Source organism: Gekko japonicus, unplaced genomic scaffold (genome assembly GCF_001447785.1).
Source record: "Gekko japonicus isolate JY-2015 unplaced genomic scaffold, Gekko_japonicus_V1.1 scaffold1809, whole genome shotgun sequence".
NCBI lineage: Eukaryota > Metazoa > Chordata > Lepidosauria > Squamata > Gekkonidae > Gekko > Gekko japonicus.
In genome coordinates this window covers 297970-317372 of record NW_015172061.1, presented here as the reverse complement: position 1 = coordinate 317372, position 19403 = coordinate 297970, and the positions used below count along the sequence as shown (strand labels likewise).

Here is a 19403-nt window from a genome sequence, read left to right as displayed (position 1 = left end):
GGAACGGGGACCCACCCTCAGCCCTGGGAGACTGAGCAGCCAACCGTTCTGTGGCTCGGGATGTTTTCGCCTGCCTCTGTCCGGTGGGGGTGAAGCTATTTTCCTTCCTTATTTGCTGCCATCACTTACTGGATTCACACCGCCTTCCTAGAGGGACAGTGAGACCCCTCTGGATGATTCCCCAACTCTTTGGGTGTCCCCTGGAGAGATGGCAACCTCTCTGATTTGGGCCCATTTGGGTTTCCCTGGCCACCCTTTGCCTCTGTTAATGTGCTGAGTGGGGAATCGCACACCCCTAGCTGATTGCTCACTTGCACAGGTCCTGCCTGCCCCCCTCCAGTTTACATGCTGTAGAAATCCTCTGGTTTGACCCAAGTCCAGTTGGGTTTGGGAAGTGACTGGCACAGGTTGTGTGTGTGTGTGGGAGATTGCTCTGGTTCTGCTGCTGGGCCTGGCTAGTGGCAATGCAAACATGCTGCCTCAGTCTATGTAGGCTGCTGCTGCAGAGATTCTCTGGTTTGAACTAAGTTCTGTTGGTTTTGGGGTTTGGGGCACTGACTGGCACATTGGCATAGGTTGTGGGGGGGGGCAGAATTGCTCTGGTTCTACTGCTGGGCCTGGCAAACACCACCACCACACCTCAGTCTCTTACAGGGAGATCTGCCTGCCTTTTCCCCACCCCCAATTTCCCATAGGAAACAATGGAGAACTGGGGGCACCCTCTTTGGATGTCCCTGGAATTGGACCCCCTGGTCCTCAAAACTTTGGGGGTCTTTTGGGGAGAGGCTGGAGCAGCCACGGTCCAAATTTGGAGCCTCTACCTCAAACCCCCTCCCCCCCAGCCCCCTGCAAACTTTCAAGAGGATTTTTGCCATTGACTTCAATGGCCCCATTGGATATAATGGACCCGAATTTTTCGGGAATTCTGGAAATTTTCGGATATCTATGCTTTACCGGTATAGGTATTTGGGTTTTTTCAGGAATCCTGAAAACATTCGGGTTCAATATATCCAAATCCGAATTTTACCGAATTTTGTTTTTGCAGATCCCTACTTGCTACAGCTCCCAATGCCTCCTTGAAATGCTGCACTTTGGGGGATATTTTGGGCTGCAGCAAAAGAGGTTAAGCTAGTCATGCTCCATGGCTAGAAATCCTCTCCCCATGGAAATGCCCTAGTGGATCCAACCCCATATTTCCCAAACTCCAAGTCAAGGTTTAGAAAACGGGAACACCCCATATGCTCATGTGCTCTTTTTGCATGTGATTTCCACCCCTCAGTTTACTGTGACACTCAAATCAGGACTAAATTATGGTTAAAGCTATCAAACCCCACTTCACACCACTGTTCCCATGCAATACATGTGTCATGATCTGGGCTGTGCCATCAGAGGCCTACTAGGCCCAGGGAGCCTGGCTAGCAGTAGGGGAGGTTGGGCCTACAAACCCCAGAAGGCCTTGTGAAGTTTTGGCACCGATTTTGACCAACAGGAAAGAAGAGGGCTGGGGAATAAAAGAACTGGTGCAAGAGGGAAAGCTGTTCTTCTTCCCAGGAAACAGGGCCAAAAGAAAGAGGCTACTGTGGGGAAGAAACCCTCATCCTGAGGAAAAGGTGAGTAGTCTAAGGCCACTTGAGATAGTGAGGTCGGGACAGTATATTTAGACGCTTAGGGCATTTGATTTCTTTTCATCCACTTACTGTTATTATTCCTGAATCTCATTTGTTTGACCTCCTATAAAACAAACCATTTTCTTTGTTCACTCTGTCTGGTCCTCATGCTTATTTCGGCTAAAAGGGAGGTCTAAAGGCTTGGGAGGGTGCTCTGGGCCTTCTCAGAGGAGCCTGGAACCAGAGTGGTGGCAGCATCAGGTGACACCCCATCTGAGCCGTGACAACAGGGAAGAAAGATTTTCACTACTGAACTATTTAAAAGGAAAAGAGGAACACAGCATTCAAAAATTCTTGAATTGTATACATGCATAATCTCGGTTACTTTTTGCCAACATGTACTCATTTAGCACACATACTCCTACAGCAGTGCAGACTAGGGGAAAGTATTCTAGCATAGTCTCTGTAGACCACTGAAGAATCTACCCCCCTCCAATAAAGGTCAGATTAGCTACTAGCTCTTGGGTTTTTCCACTCACCTACTTTTCTGAGCCATCTAGATCAGGGGTGTCAAACATGCAACCCATGGGTCAGATGAGGCCCGCACAGGGCTGCAATCCAGCCCAAGAGCAGCTGACTCTGTGCTGCTTCCTGTATCTATCATCACAGCTCCTTCTGGCCATTCTCTCCTAGTTTCTGCTTCATAGGAGAGATTGGCTGAGGGCTCTTCCCCCCTCCCCTCTGGGGAGGGCACGAAAGAGCCAGAGAGAGGGAAGAAAATGGCATCTCGTGGGACTTCGAAGAAGACTAGCACCATTTTATTCCAGGTAGAAGCACACTTTTTCTTCAGAGGGAGGGAGGGAGCCAGAGAGAGCACCCCAGAAAAATAGAGAGAGTCCTTTGTTTAAGACTCCAAAACATTTTTATTCCAGGTATGGGGGGGAGAGTCTTTTGTTTAAGGCCCCAAAATGTTTTTATTCCAGATATGAGAGAGAGACCATACCATGACACTTGGGAGAGATCTCTCTTTCCATTTCTAACAGATTTGGGGGGGGGGGGAGAACCCCAACAACACATCTTGCATTCCTTATTAGTGAAAGGGAGCAAGAGTACAGCAGCACCTTAATGACTAACAAAATTTGTGGCAGGGAAGGAAATTTCATGAATCACTGCTCACTTCTTCAGATACAGTTGCAATGTGAGTCCATCTGTCCTTATATCTTGGAGAGTGAAGTGATATCAGACACCAAAAGACAATAGCAGGCATTGGTAATGAGAGAAGAAACCTAGGTCTCAATTCAGTCTAGAAGTCTGCATTGTCTTGAGCTTCATTTTTTTTTTGCGCTATAAATGTTTATTATTTCTGTTTGTTTGTTTTTAACATATCAAGAAATATAATAACAGCAAAACAGTATACAAAACCAGTTAGTCATCAATACAATACAAATTTTTACAACATACATCAACAGTCATAACAAACTAAGTTAGTACTAAATCTGATCACCTATACATAGATGCTATTGTCTTGAGCTTCATGATCAGTTGCAATTTAGCAGTCTCTCTTTCAAATCTACCTTTGAAATTCCTTTGTAAGAGAATTACTACTCCTAGGTCAGCAACTGAATGCCCTGGAAAGTTAAAATGTCCTCCCACTGGTTTTTTAATGTTGTGGTTCCTAATAGTGGTAGAAAGAGTAAGAGTACAGTAGCACCTTTAAAGATTAACAAAATTGTGGTTGGGTATGTGCTTTTGTGAGTCATTGCTCACTTCTTCAGACTTATTTACATTTATTCTTTGCATCCTCTGGACTGAATCATCCTGTACCAAATTAGACCTAGGTTTCCTATCTCATTACCAATGCTGGTATCTCCACACCTCTGTATATCACACCAATGCTGATATCTCCACCCCTCTGCATATCACACCTAATCCAATTACGCTTTCTATTGCCATTTGGCATATGAAATCATCTTTATAAAGTTTATATCTCTGGTACCTTTTTATGGCACACATGGCCCAGCCCGACAAAGTGACATTTATGTCAGATCCGGCCCTCGTAACAAATGAGTTCAACACCTCTGATCTAGATTCATGTCACTGATCATATTTCTAATCCTAGATTCCTATCCTCACAGCATGCTTGAATCTGACCCTCCAGATAGATTTCTCTTAGAAATATAGGTAGTTCAGTGATCAGAAAGTAGTATTTTCCAACATAATTGAACATATAAAGGATGTACCTTCTTTTTTCACTAACATCATTAATGTTGCTGTCCCATCGTTGGGACATTAGCAAACTTAGTTCCATTTCTTCCTTTTCAATTTGTGGCTCATTTTCTTCATCATCGCTGTTGTGTAGATTCCTACAGCTTCCAGGAGAAAAATGTTGGAATAAAGTTCTTTGCTCTCCAATTTCATAGCCTTCATCCTCCAAACCAGCCAAGAGATGCACCATGGCTTGATCAGCACTACCATCCACTGCAGTAAACACAAGAATACGTTCAGGCATGTGTCTTGTGAGTTTAAGGAAAATCTGGATTTGTTTTTTCACTTTAATGTTCATTTACTACTTCTGTGATCTGAGACATATTACTATACCTCTGTCCTTTTCCGCAACTGGTCTAAATGCTTTAAATTTGCAAGATGAACTCAGCTCAGATAAGACATCACATGAAACCACTGTTTATCTTAAACATGTTTAGTTTGTGAACTCAGTTAATAGATCGTCACTAAAGCCCTGGTTTACTCTGACAAGTGCTGGTTTCATCCCCTTCTCCCCATGGCCTGGTCATGACATCACCGGGGGAAAAATCAGGGTTATGCCAAGATAGCTGCACTCTTATATCATACAAATCCATAGTTAAAATTAACTGCAGATCTTAGTTTAAATTGTGGATTTGGCCAATGTCTAAACTGAGCCAATATTAGAAAAATTTTACGCAAGCTCTTTTTTGGCAAGAGGCGGTTGACTTCTCTGACCATGGAAACAGAAGCTAATCACTTTTTTAAAACATTAGAAACATTGCATATAAAATTATGGATTGCATTAATACTTTTGAGATTCCACCAGAAAAAAACTGGACTTCATTGAAGGTTTTTTTCTTGTCACAGAAGTGGACAACATTCGATAGGTAAGTCCTCCCATCTAGTTCAAAGAATTGTGTACAACCTCTACCATGAGACCCTGCTCTCAGGTTTGCAGTTTAAAAACCTGCCATAAAAGGCAGCTCAGCCAACTTTCTCACTCCTGACAACATGTTTTAATTCTGATAGAATTTCAGCTAAGAGGTCTCTAGATCAGATGACTGATGCTCTTTATTGAAAAACAGAGTTAGCTGAAGATGCTCATACAGCCAAAGGAATGGCTTTGTGGGCTTTGTTCATTTTAATCTTCCCCAGAATAAATACAATGATAATTTTTATCCTTTTTTTGAAACTAGCCCACCTACAGGCATATCTAGGTAAGTACTTTAACAACTTTCATAACATTCTGCCTGTATTAGGAGAGCCAATGTGGTGTAATGGTTAAGAGCGGAGGAATCTAATCCGGAAAACCAGGTTTGATCCCCCACTCCTCCACATGAAGCCAACTGGGTGACCTTGGGCCAGTCACAGTTCTCTCAGAACTCTCAGCCCCACCTACCTCACAAGGTGCCTGCTGTGGGGAGAGGAAGGGAAGGAGATTGTAAGCTACTTTGAGATTCCTTAAGGTAGAAACCAACTTTTCCCATTTTTCTTCTGTTAGTAATATCTTTGTAGAACCTGGGTATTCCATTCTCTTAACTTCTGAACAAATATTTCAGGAAAGGGAATACTGAGACCTGAAGGGACAACCCTGGAAAGCTTCACTCATCCCCCTTGGATTTATTTGCATTTAACTTAACTTCTGTTCCAGTATTTTAAATTATTTTGGAATAATCTGTGAGTAGGCAGTTAAATAGTAACGTCTGCTGCTCCCTCTTCTAGGTTTAAATCAGAAAAAGGATATTCTGACCCAAGATAGCTCACATTTACAAGTCTACCTGAGGAGTTCCTATGGGAGATACCTGTCAGCAAGCTGCCATTCTGTTTTCTGTGACCTCTGTGTACATATCCTTACCCTGTTGCACCCGGCTTGTTTCTACTATCCTGCTTCTGTGCTGGAATGCATAAGATAACTACTGGTGGATGTGTGGGGGAGAAGATGCTGTAATGCTTGCCTATTGCTATCTCATGAGAACTGCACCTGTGTTTTGTCTGATGTTCTGCCTGGTTCCCATGGACTGGGCGCGCAACCGTTTCAGTAGCCCGCCAGCGGGAATGTTATTCATTGGATATGTATCTGTTTGAATTTCCTTTATTATGCTCGCCCTACCTGTGTATCCCCAGTTCTAACAAAGAACGTGTTTGAGTATGTCTTCAACGCTTTGAAATAAATTTTGCTTTTCTTGAAAACGTGGATTTATTCTCGATGCTTGGGGATCCAACAATACCACTTAAGGAAAAAAACCTCTTCAAGAGGTGTAGGGTTGTGTAACCCTGTATTGTTTACCACCACAGGATAATAATATGATCTCGCTAGAAGCCCAGAAGGGGTTGACTCTGGGCTGGAACTATGCGCACAACAAGACCATTTCAATCACATGGCTTGCAGCTGTCTCTTGACCTGTCCATGGGCTTACAATTAGAACCTTCAGCTGAGCCTTCTGAGGGCCAAGATCTCCTTCTGCATTAGGATGTCTCTGACTTATACTCTTGAACAAATGTAGAAGCAACACATAACAGTTGTGCCACAGGACAAAGTATATTTTAGGGCTGCTGATCACCCCAGCTGAAAAAGGCAAGAGAAGTTGCTTCAACGAGATAAAAGAATTGCTCCCAGGCACTGTGTTGCCCTGAAGCATCGAGGCAGATCATTGCCCCACAGACTGAGATTGAGTATCCTGCTGACAGGCTTAGAATTGCTTCTCCTTTATAATTTGAGTGGCACTATTATTGTTGTTCATTAATTGAACCAAGAACTAAGAAAAACGCCTTCTCTGCTTAGCACCCAAATTAACTAATAAAGTGGCGTGGGACACACACACACACACACACACACACACACACACACACACCCCTTTGGTTAAATCTGCGCTTCCAAAAGCAGCAGCCCTATTGCCAGTGGAAACAGGAGAAAAGGACAGAAAGGTAACTCCCCGAGAGGAGATGCCAGAAACCTGTACAAGTCCTGCCTCCTTTAAGTAGACAGGAAGAGTCTCCCATTTCTCACAGTAATGTCCCCTCATGATCAAGAAAGTCTCCAAGAATACTAAGATCTAAATAACCCTCTTGTCAGAGAAGGAGAAGAGGAAGAGGAGGATGAGATTGGATTTATACCCCGCCCTTCACCTGGCATCTCAGAGCGGCTTACAAACTCATTTCCCTTCCCCTCCCCATAACAGACACCCTGTGAGTGAGAACACAGTGTTATTTATAAACAGTATTACTAATATTTTATGGAAAGCTGATTTTTTTGAGTAGCAGAGGACGACTTCATTCAGACCACACAACAACCTTTTACTAGTCCATAACATGCATTAACACATACACTTCATTTACCATACTTGCATGCTCCCTCCTTCCCTCCCCTGTAAACTGAGGGGCAAACTGTATGTTCATATTTTTAAAGCACTCAGTCAGGGTTCCCTAGACACAACTCAGGTTTACCAAAAGCCACAAAACAGTGGCAAAGAATGGATTTTTTAAAATAAAGGAGAGCCCAAATGGGCTCAGAATGCTGCCACAGGGGGTGGAAGGGCTCCTGTTTCTTCCCCAAGCTGTTTTCCCATGCCAAAACAGTGCTGGGGTGGGGGGGGTGTTTCTAGTTATTACCCTATTTTTGCTGCTTCATGTCCACAGAATACTGTGGAGCAGCAAAAATAGGGACATAACACCCCTCCCCAGCATGCTGTTTCAGCATGGGAAAATGGCTGGACGGAGAAGGCAAGAGCTCTTGCTTCCCTGCAGTAGTATTTTGAGCCTATCTCGGTTCTTCATTATTTTCTAAAAGCTATTATCCTTAGCTGCTATGTGGCTGCGGGGAACCATACCCAACTCTTTAAAACACAAATGTGTAGTTTGGCCCGAAGTGTGAAGGAAAACTTCATTTGGGAAGCCTTTCATCTCCAAATTGCCATGGCATCTGAATGAATACAAACTAGGGTTTTGTCTCCTCCACACGAAGAGTTATTCTTAACTGCCATTAAACTGTGGTTTAAAATCCAGGTTTGTGGAGAGGAAAAAGGCTTCCCAAACCAGAAAATTTCAATCATGCTGTGTGTGCAAGGAACTGTGGGACGGAATGCATGAAGATAATAAGCTATATTCATGCTTATGATGGACAAACAAGAGGTTTGTTTTGATATATGAAGATGGCCATACTTTTAAGTGTAGGCAGAATATATAGGACATTCATGACAGAACAGCCAGCATTGTGAACAGTAACTTTTCTTACTAAAGGAAGGGCTGTAATGGCTTTGTACTATACTTACTGAAAACTGGAGTTTTAGTTAATCTCTGAGATGAAGGTTGGAAATGCTGACTATTTTCCATGACATTCAGAATAGCTTCTTCATTAATAAGAGCATCTTCTTCTTTATACTTCTCACTAGTTTCCTCTAGAATTAGATAAAACACTATGCACATACTTATTTGATTTATACCCCACCCTCCCCGCTGAAGCAGGCTCAGGATAGCATACATAATAGATTAAAACATAAAAACAGAACGTTCATAAAACATTTAAAAGTGCTAGTGCGCAATATTACAAATACGATGGCTGAACACAGTATCAGATCAATTATAGTGGGAATACGGTCAGCAATAATTTTGGGACTATTACCTTGGTCCCATACTAAATTTCAATTTATACCGGCGAGGAACAGGCTGCAGCTGATGGTTCCAGGGCGTACAGTCTTAAAACTATACAACATTTAGGTGTGGCTCCTCAATCGAATGCCTAGTGGAAGAGCTCTATCTTGCAGGCCCTGCAGAACTGTAAAAGGTCCCACAGGGCCCTAATATCTTCCAGGAGCTCATTCCACCAGTGCAGAGCCACCATAGAGAAAGCCCTGGCCCTCGTCATAGTCAGCCTGGCATCTTTTGGACCCGGGAGAGCCAAAAGATTTTGAGACTCTGAATGAAGTGCTCTCTGGGGAACATATGGGGAAAGGCAGTCCCTCAAGTATGCAGGCCCCTGACCATAAAGGGCTTTATAGGGAAGAACGAGCACCTTGAAGTGAATTCTGTATGCTATAGGTAGCTAGTACAGTGCTTTCAGTGCAGGCTGAACATGCTCCCAGAAGGGGAGACCCAACAAAAGCCTGGCTGCTGCATTCTGCACCAGCTGCAGCTTCCAGATTTGGGACAAGAGCAGTTCCATGTAGAGAACATTACAGTAGTCTAATCTTGAGGTGACCATCGCATGGATCACTGTTGCCAAGTCATTGCATTTGAGGAAGGGAACCAGCTGCCTAATCAGCCAAAGATGGTAGAAGGCTGACTTAGCAGTGGCTGCTACCTGGGCCTCCATCGTTAAGGAGGCATCCAAGAGCACTCCCAAGCTCATAACCTCTGACACTGGTACCAATGGAGCCCCATCGAAGGTTGGGAGTGGCATCCCTAACCCCGGACCGCCCTGACTCAGACACAGAACCTCTGTCTTCGTCAGATTCAATTTCAGTCAGCTCAGTCTAAGCCAACCAGCCAGAGCTTGTAATGCCAGGTCCAGATCTTCTGGTCTTGAGTCAGACTGGCCGCCCAACAACAGATAGAGCTGGGTGTCATCAGCGTACTGGTGACATCCCTGCCTGTGCCTCTGGGCAATCTGGGCAAGAGGATGCATATAGATGTTAAATAACATTGGGGAAAATACCAAATCAGCAAATCAGCAGGTCCCTTCGAGACAGCTCCTCCCCTAATGCCACCCTTTGTCCCCAACCCTGATGGAAGGAGGAAAGCCACTGCAAGCCACCCCAGCATCGACAAGGTGGTGGATTAGTAGCTGATAGTCAACAATGTTGAACACTGCCAACAGGTCTAACATGGAGATCATAATTTTTAAAAACACAGGTTATGCTCAGTGTTCCCTCTAAGCTGAGTTAGTGTGAGCTAGCTCACAGTCTTTTACCCTCCGGCTCCCACATTTTTTTCTAAGCTCAGAAAGGATGGCTCCAGAGCAATGTTCCCTCTAAGCTGTGGAGTCTTGTGAGCAAAAATTCTACTTTGTGAGCTACTGGCATTAAAGTTGTGAGCGAGCGATTTGGCTACTGCATAAATTAGTTTGCTCTGGAGCCCTCCTTCCTAAGCCGAGACTGAAATGTGTGAGCTGGATGCTAAAAAACTGTGAGCTAGCGCACACTAACTCAGCTTAAAGGGAACACTGCTCCAGAGCAAACTAATTCATGCAGTAGGCGAAATGCTCGCTCACGACTTTAATACCAGTAGCTCACAAAGTTGAATTTTCGCTCACAAGACTCCACAGCTTAGAGGGAACATATGCTTATTCACTTTAGCATATTAAAATTATTTAAACAGGATTTTCAAAAACATTTAGTGGAAGTAAGACTGACTTCATATTCCTAAGGCTGTACACAGAATGATAATGGACATACTTTTCATAATAATTTATGTTTTGTATAACTCCTCACAGTAGGGTTTGGCAACTACAAGTTCTCAGAATCAACCCATCACCCTGAATGTTGCCATCAACCACTATCAGTTGCCGACTGTCTTTCCATGGCTTTTCTTAATAAGAGAGGACAGTTTGAGAAAGCATGTTGTTGCTTACACTTGCTTCACTTTGACCCATTTCTAGCTCAGAAAGACAAGAGAAGAAGGGGATAGAAAAGTATGAGGAAGGTTCTCTCTCTCACTTACTTATTTTTAAGCTGGATCTGTATACATAGGAGAATGAGGTGGCAGAATGAACTCTGCCACTTCAGACAACAGACATTTATTGGATGCTGCCTCCATCCCCCAAACACAAATAGTACAGATTACTCTGCCATATCTTGACTAACTTCTCTTTCTGCTCCTTGTGTAGACTAGGCCTTTGTCTCTCCCTTGCCTTTCCCAACCATTTTTATTTGAGAAATTAAACAAGTATGTGGAGGTAGGCAAAGACACATGAGAAATATCCTTTTGGTTTTCTCAGCTGGAAAAGCGTCAGAAAAAGAAGAGGCGAGGCAGGGAGAAACTGACAGACACTGAAGTCCAAGCTAGATGAGACAGATACCCATAGGTTTTCCTTATCAGAGTAACAGCAGCTGAAGAGGGCAGGGTCACTGGGAAATGGCATGGGCAGGGTAGAGTGCCACAGTACATATCTACCTGCACATCGAACAGAAATTTAAAGAGGGATACAGAAGAGCCAATGAGAAAGATGTTTTTCTTTGTGCTCCCTGTGCAGCTTTCCTTACCCTAATGTAGACAGAGGGAGAGGGGAACGACTGGAGGCCAGAAGAAGATGACTACCTTCTGCACTTTGATTTTGTTCTTTTACTTTCCCAACTGGCTCAGAAAAACAGGCAGAAGTTGACAAAAGTAAGAGATTATTTCTTGTATGTCTATGTTTCGCTTCCTCATTTCAATTTCCCTAGCTGGAAAACAGACATAAAAACAGTATTTTCCTCAGCTTCTTCACAAAAATAATTGCAGCTAGGACCAATCTGGGCTAAAAATTAAACAGTACTAACAATACTAACCTTTGTTTAGTTCTTTATCACTATGCACTTCTACCATACTGGCAGGCGAACATGGAACAACTGTTGGAGATTCTACCTCAGAATGTAGTGTCAACTCGGCAGAGAATTCTGGTGATCCACTGCCATAGTTTACCGATCCAGATAACGTCCTAATTAATGGAATGGAAAACTGTCAGTGTGACGCTAAAATTCACAAATAAAGATGATAAATATTTAGAAAAATGCTTACACTGAGAGATCACTTTGCTTGAGGATTTCTTTAAGTCTCTTCTGAAAGATTTGTTCACTCTCTGTAGCAGTCACAAATCCACGATCTTCAGATAAGAAAATAATGTTATATGGAATCTTTAATGAAGCAATACAGAAAGACTGCTGAGAATCCATAAATAAGGAAATGAAACTTCACTGGACAGTCTATTAGCAGTTGAGTAGGTTCTCTGGTGCAGCAGAACAGAAAATTTCTAAATAAATAAAATTAACAAGTATTCTTCCTCTTTATGGAATTTCTTTAATAATGCAAGTTCAAGCATGGAATACAGAGTCTGTGAGTTTCAAGCAGTCCACAGCCAATTCCAAAGGGTGCAGTATTTCTTTTAGAACACGTCTATATATTTAGTAATATATTCCATAGTCCCACAAAACAATTACAAGATGCATTATCCAGGTCAATAACTCATTTGGAGAGAAACTGTGAAGATAAAACTAATACAAAAAGAAAGTGTGAGGAGTTATGCCTTGTTGGTAGCTTCAAAACCCTAAACCAGTTATCCAAGGGACCGTCTATTCCTCTATGAACCTGGCTGGGAACTGCAATCTCTGGAGACTTTGTTCTTTTGCCCTGTTCTCTGAGGCAGTGGAAGTCGTGACAGCCCTGGTAGAATGAGCCCTGATAGGGCCAGGTAATGGCTGTTTGGCGAGTAGGTAACATAGATGGATTAGCCCTACAATCCACTTTGACAGGCGCTGGGCCGTGATGCGAGCGCCCAAGCGTGGTGAAGCATACGAGACGAATAGTTGTGATTCTTGTCTAGTTGGGCGCGTTCTGGTGAGATAGGAGAGCCCGCTTCACGTCCAAGGTGTGGAGTAGTTTGTCTTCCGCTGATGTTGGATTTGGAAAGAAGTCAGGGAGGAAGACCTCCGCCTGCAGGTGGAACTCTGACACCACCTTCGGCAGGAAGGAGATGTCCGGGACTAGGCAGACTCCGTCTGGCAAAAAGGACAGGTAAGGTGTATCGTGTCGGAAAGCCAATATTTCTCCCACTCGCCTGGCCAAGGTAATGGCAATTCAAAAGGCCGTTTTCCACGCTAGGAGTTTGAGTTCGCTTGTTGCGAGTGGTTCGAAGGGCTTCCTCGTGAGCTGGCGTAGAACTAGAAGAAGGTCCCATGGAACGACTAGAGTTTTGAGAGAAGGGTAAAGGTGAAGCAAACCTTTTAAAAAATGTTTGGAAATTGGATGTGCAAACAGAGTACATCCGTCAACTGGAACATGAAAAGCCGACAGAGCGGCTAAGTAAACTCTTAACGAAGAGTGGGAAAGTCCCGAGTCAGCTAAGGAGAGAAGGAAACAGAAAACTCTTTCGAGGCCAGCCGAGGTGGCTCGAGGGGCGTCATCACCCAGAAAAGAACAGAATCTTCTCCATTTATAGTCCGAGTAGTACTCAGCCGGTACTCAGCCCCCGTCCCTCCCGCACTCGTCCGACTACTTCGCACTCCCACCACCTCCTCGGGAGTAGGCCCTCCGCCAAGGGGCAGGTAAGGCCAGCAGGAGTCGTTAGTGGCTCAGTCCCAGGTCTCCGCAGCCGGTAGCTGCTAACTGGCCTTTTTTCCGCGCCTCTTCTTTCTTCTTGTTTTCATTTCATTTCTTCCTTGTCTGGCTGCGCTGTGCAGCACTGCTCAGGCATGTCCTGCTGAAAGTAGGGCCAGCTATAACTGGGGAAGCCTCCAGAGGATAAGCCTCTCCCCACCTGGATCAAAGCTCAGAGCCGACCCTGCGATGGAGGGAGGAGTTTATCCCACTCGTAGAGGACTGTCCCACGAAGAACCACTGGAGAACAGTGTGCCCTCCCAACTAAGTTGGAATGCATCCCCTAGATCAGCGTTTTCCAACCTGTGGGTCACGAGCTGCAAGTGTTTGAGTTTTTTAAATATTATTTTTATACATTTTTGTTTATCTTTAGCCAACGGTTTTTTGTGCTTTGTACCATTTCATGCACGCTGGTTCCCCTTCTTTTTTTGTTTTCTTCTTTTAAAAACAAGTCTAGCTCGCTTGTGACCAGATCCGAAGTGAGTCCAGTGTCCTTCTCCGACATCGATGAATCCAGAGGAGCAGAAGGAACTCTAGAGAAAGGAGGTGGCAGGAACTACTCACTCCAAAGTCAGGTTATTTCTGGCCTTCGTATAGGTCCATATCACAATGGGACAGGGCCACCCATCCAAACAGAGCTGGGAGAAAGCCTCCTTCTATCCAAGGGCTGTATGGAGGATAAGGCCAGCTATAGCAAGTGGTACCCGAAGGGCACTCCACTACCAATCCTATCACCCCAAGCAAAACTTCAATTGTTGCTGGCTGGAGGGCTGCACCATGTGGAATGGGCACCCTGCACTTGAACCAAAGGGGTCAGATCCATGAAAGCCTCAGATATCTCTATCACATTAGTCTGTGGGAGCTCCCCTTCAGGCACGGAATCAGATGATCTAGCTGCCAAGGCTGAATTTAAACATGGAGACTGTGTCCTTGGAATCAACCTGGACTTGGGTCTTGGCTGTTTGCTGAAGCTCAAGGAGTGGTTGTGACAGTCAAGATTGCATTTAGCACTGGTTGGTTCCACAGGTGTTAGCTCAGTATATTAAAGATCGCTGAGCCATCTTTAGTGGAGGTGCTGAGCTGCTACATTGGACAGCAGGTCTGGATGGAACCAAAGGTGGTGAAGCTAGATTCAAAAGCACCAGCTTTGAAACTATCAGAAATGAGGCTGATCTAGCCTGTCTCTGAGATAATGCAGAGTGACTCAGTGTTGAGGCCTTTGAGGGAACCAGGGCTGAAAGTGCCTTCTTCCAAAATGCTGCCTTGAGCCTTGAAGCTCTATCTTGGCAACCCTTAGGTATAAATTTCCAGCAAGCTGGGCATTTTGAGACATCACATCCCTTGTCGGAGCACAGTAAGTATAAGCAGTGTTCATCTAATTGTGGGACTTTGGCTCCACACCCAGTACATTCTTTAAATAATGCCTTCTGCATTAGAGAAGTCATTTACAAGACTTTTACAAGCAGTAATGTCTGAAATAAAAGTGCTCTTCCAGCTCCAAAAGATAGGACAACTGAACTGCCACACAGAAACAATAAAAAAGAGAACACTGAAGAATGTGCTCTCTCTGGCAGCAAAGAAAGAACTAAGAAAGAGCCCTCCCTTCTCTCCTTGCATCTATCAGAAATGCAGGAAAAGACGGTGTGTGTGTGTGTTTTGTGCCTTTTAAAGAGCTCTACAAGTTTTCCCACAGCAGGCCTGGGCAAGCACAGTACCAATGTGGGACTACACAGAAAGTCACAAAGATCAACAAGGAAAGCAAAGGTAAGAGAGACTTGCCTGCCTTTTTTTCTTCCACTTTTTTTAACAGAGGAAAGGCCATTGAGATTACTGGTGACTAATTAATTTCCACTCAGAATACCACCATAGAATTCTCTTCCTTGATCAGGAGTGGGGAAAAGACAAGGAAACACTAAGGGAAAATTTGAAAGCTTAAATCCCAAGCTGAAGTCACTGTAATACTTCCTCCTGGCCAGGGCAGGAAGGTGAGTCAGGGTTCCTACAGGTCTCTGCAGCTTACTCAAGTATGTCTGTTGCTGACAGGGAAACAGATACTGGAACACTTTTTCTTCCTTCAGCTTGATGGAGAAGACCCCAAATCACTTGAATGAAAGGGGGAAGGGAGAGAAAACCAACTGCTGCTCTAAATATTCTATTAGGAACAGAGCCAAATTGTGATCTTTCATTTGCTTGCCAGTGAATCAGTCTGAAGGGAAGCTTTTCTCTTTTTTGTTACTTTGGAAGACAATCTGAAGTGAAGGAGTCTTTCTACTAAGGAATTTTACATGTCTTATAATTATAAGCCTATGTTGGTTTGCCAAATGTTAGAAATGTTGTATTCCTGCCTGATGCCCCCCCCCCCAGTGGATCTGTTAATTTTGACCTATGTTCCCTTAGCAACTATCTCAGTCAAGAGCTGGAGCCATGCGATCTCCCAGGGAAGAGTTTCATGGTTTGTTTTTCTTTTGGAATGTAGAATGTATTCTGAACAGAGGTTAGGGAGAAAAAATTATGTTTCAGAACAGAATTGATGAACTGTCTTCAAAATTCTAGACCATGACCCTTTGCCTTCTTTACACTATAAAGGAAGGACTCAGAGTATCTTGTTCAGTGTGCTTGCTTGATCTGCTCTTGCATGCAACAGGATGATCATCCTTAATAAAGACTGTATAATTTGTTCACCAAAAAAGCCTTGAGTGTTTCTCCCCTAGACATGTTCTCAGAAGGGAGACCTGCCTATTCTAGGCCCCCCCATAACACTTCCACATCTTGAAGAGTGTCCTAACCACAGAACTACTGGAGAATGACATGTATGGACCACCTTTCGGCCACAGTGGCTCCCAAGGCAATTTACAATAAAAACCTGACAAGCATTAAATGCATTATAAAGAACAATGCTTAAATTATCCAGTGACTGTATCGACAAAGAAAAAACCTTGTTCCTGCTTGCCTTGTGAATTAGGAGGACTAATCTGAGAGGACTCTTTGTTCTCTCTACGACGTTGTTTCTCGTCTTCCCATATTGCTTGCAAACCTGGGTTTCGACCAATCTGGGCTGGAAAAGCAAAAAGCAAAACAAAAAGCATTAACAGAAATATTGGGCTTATTAAAAATGAATACTATTTTTTGCCAATATGTTCTTTGCTTTTCACAAGAATTACCTCCTTCTTTGCAAGTAACAGAGAGTAAATAATTATAAGCATTCATTCTTTGAAGGCAAAAAAATTATAAAAGTTAACTCCTCTAGCACATGAAGTAAGTTTTATACAAATACCATGCCCCCAGGAATGTAATTTTCCATAATTTATTAAGTAACAAGAACATATGAGTGGCATTACCAACATTCTCCATTCTTAGTTCTGTAATATTAGATCTTTCTTTAATTGTATTTGCAATTCTGTTTATTTCTTGTTTATGTAACTTTTATTATAATATTTATATAGCTTATTATAACTCAGACTGAGGATTTACTTGAATAGGCACTGGAGAAATGTTCCACTTGGGAAGTTCCTCCTCTGTTTTCCCCACCTTCACTGTGAACGTCTCAGTATTCATGATCACCTGCTATTTTAACACTACACTCACTCTTTTTGTGACCTCATCAATTCCATGGCTTTCAGTGACACTTAAAATATACATAACACACAGCTGAACTTCTCAACTCAAACATTTTATACTGTTTGTCTATTCCTGCATCTTCAACCATCTTCTGATACAGCCTTGTATTTGTCTCATTACCATCTCAAACAACATATCTAAGACTGAACTACTCATCTTTCCTTCAAGTCTCTCTGTCTTTGATCCCAATCTGTTGGTACCACTCTCAATACTTAACATGTTTTTATATCTCCCCTTTACTCCACTGTGGAACTCAAGGTGGCATACACAGGCTCTCAAGAAGTCTCACATTTGGACACTAACTTGATACATAACTGTTTAGCTTTATCGAGGCTGCTGCATCATATGCCCTCCAACCATACCCTTGGCCCCTTTTCCCTTTTTTGTCACCCTCAATTAGGTGTTTGACTCTTGCTATTCATTTTAAGAACCTATCCATTACTCTCTATTATTTTAACTAAAATTCTCATTCATGTTCTGGTCATCTCCTGCCTTGAATATTGTAACTTTTTCTCTGGCCTCCCCTTTTCACACCTCAACCTAAAGTTCTACCTTGAAAAAATTAATTTCTCCCACTGCTCATTCTGTACAGCACTACTCATTGTATCCCTTCATTAATTTTCATTCCTCTTCATTCATTCATATCCAGCAAGAATTCTGCGTTCTCACCTCTAAGAATTTCCACAGCCTCATCCAATTCTCCCTCTTCCTTTCTGGCCACTCTCCCTCATTCTGTCTCTGCCCCCAGTTTTAATTCCTCCAATTTTACTACCCTCAGCTTGACAATTTTTCCCACTACTTAAACTTAACCTGTTCTCATTGCCTAAAGTACGGAATTCCTTGACTAAACACATATATGATAAGGTTCTCTCCTTTCCTTCATATCCCTATTTAACACCCAAACTTGGCATTTGGCTTATCCTTTCAATCCTAACTGCAACTAAGCCTTAAGAACATCAACTGTATTTGGCCACATTCACCACCCTCCGTTTTTCCCACTGCCTAAGTCATCATTTACATTAATTGTGCTGTATAAACAATGAAATATGAACCTGTCATCATCCTGAAGGATTAAAACAAAAATATTATTTACCTTCAATATCCAATCTATTTAAAATATCTGCAGCCACCGCATCCACCTCCAACTCGCAGGTACTTTGTGGTTCAATGTCCTCTAGTACTAAAGAGCTGCCATTAAATTAGAATTGGAGGATTAGTATAGTATTTCTTATGAAATTTCTCTTTCCTTAAAATCATTACAAAAAACCTGCATGTAATATGTAATTTATTACTGATAATCATGGGTTTTAAAATCAGAACATTTTAAATCAACAGTCCAATAATTTCACGTTCAAAGCATTTTGAGGCCAGTAAGAATGATAAAAGTCTTGCCATTCATATGAAAGATGTAGACTACTGGCTGGTGTATCAGTTATACACTCAAATTCTGCAATGTACACATCATCACTATTTCCACACCAATAACACTGGCAGAGGCCTCTAACCATATGCAGCAGCACAAAAAGATAGGACGTAAAAGCTACATTCAGATACCATGAATGAACTGTAATAAGAATGAGGATAGTTTATTCTCCCTCCATCCCTTGTGCACCAGAGCTTGAATTCTTTTAAAACTAACCACAATTTCTTTTACATTGGATTAAAACAACAACAACACACAGCTTGTTTCTTACTTAGAAATCAAGGTTCTACACCAGCATTAAAGCCTGGCTTGGAATCCTGGTTTATAAGCAATTTTTTTTTGCAATTTGGATGTTACAACAAACTACAGTTAAAGACTTCCAGATTTAGGAAATCATCAGTCTTGGCTCTGTATGTAAGTGAAAAATGGAGAAGAATCTAAGAGTCATTATAAATCAGGCATAATCTCATCAAATACTAGTCTGTGATATCTGAATACAGTCATCAAGATCTGTGGGTGAGAGGGTGGCTTCCGGTCGGGTCAAGATGGCGAATTAACGCATCTCGAAATTGCTCGGGGTGGACGACGGCTCCTTTCGACAGCTTGGGCTAGCTATAGCCCAACGCAGCAGCCCCCAGTGAGGGGGGATGACCAGCAAGCAGCGGTGCCCAAGTAGAAGTAGAGATCGGCATGATTAAGCCTCGAAGGGGGCTTGTGTCACGCTTTGAACTCCTTCTACAATGCGGACTTATGCGAAGCAGCGCTACAGGAGCCGATCGAGCTGGATTACCAGCATAAATCCGTCGTCACCCGATTTCTTGAAGAAGAGGTAGAGTAACTTTTTGTAAAGAAGCAGTGCGACACTCTATTTAGACGTGAAAGATAACAAAGACTGTTTGCTTACCGGTGTTGAAATTTGATGAGATTTGGACTAAGCGGTTGAGCGTAAAAGAGCATTTTAAACCCGGTAATCCTTTTTTGGAGAAAAAAGACTTGATATTAATGGCTAAAAAAGCAAAAATCTAACTGCGTTGAACATTCCTGTGGTGAGAGAAAGATAAGGTTGCTGTTGAAAATCGAAACTGTTGCGAGTTATCGCATGAGCTGAGAAGCCGGTGCCACAAAGATTGGAGTCCGACAGGAAGTGTGTCTAAGTAAAGTGTTGCCTAGACTGGAGTTTTGCAACCGGAAGTTGATCAGTATTAACAAACGAAGGACCGGATGAG

General features: G+C 43.0%; 1 protein-coding gene across 1 annotated transcript in view; it reads right to left on the bottom strand.

Annotated features, from left to right (window-relative positions):
- The window catches only part of LOC107118443 (DNA polymerase zeta catalytic subunit-like), a 129150-nt gene that overhangs the window by 63328 nt on the left and 46419 nt on the right, over window positions 1-19403 (bottom strand). The window contains exons 6-11 of the mRNA XM_015420784.1: window positions 17848-17942; window positions 16087-16191; window positions 11562-11646; window positions 11333-11481; window positions 8120-8245; window positions 3848-4085 (exon numbers count right to left, since the gene is read on the bottom strand). Coding sequence (XP_015276270.1) covers window positions 3848-4085; window positions 8120-8245; window positions 11333-11481; window positions 11562-11646; window positions 16087-16191; window positions 17848-17942 — 798 coding nt within the window. The remainder of the gene's footprint in view (window positions 1-3847; window positions 4086-8119; window positions 8246-11332; window positions 11482-11561; window positions 11647-16086; window positions 16192-17847; window positions 17943-19403) is intronic.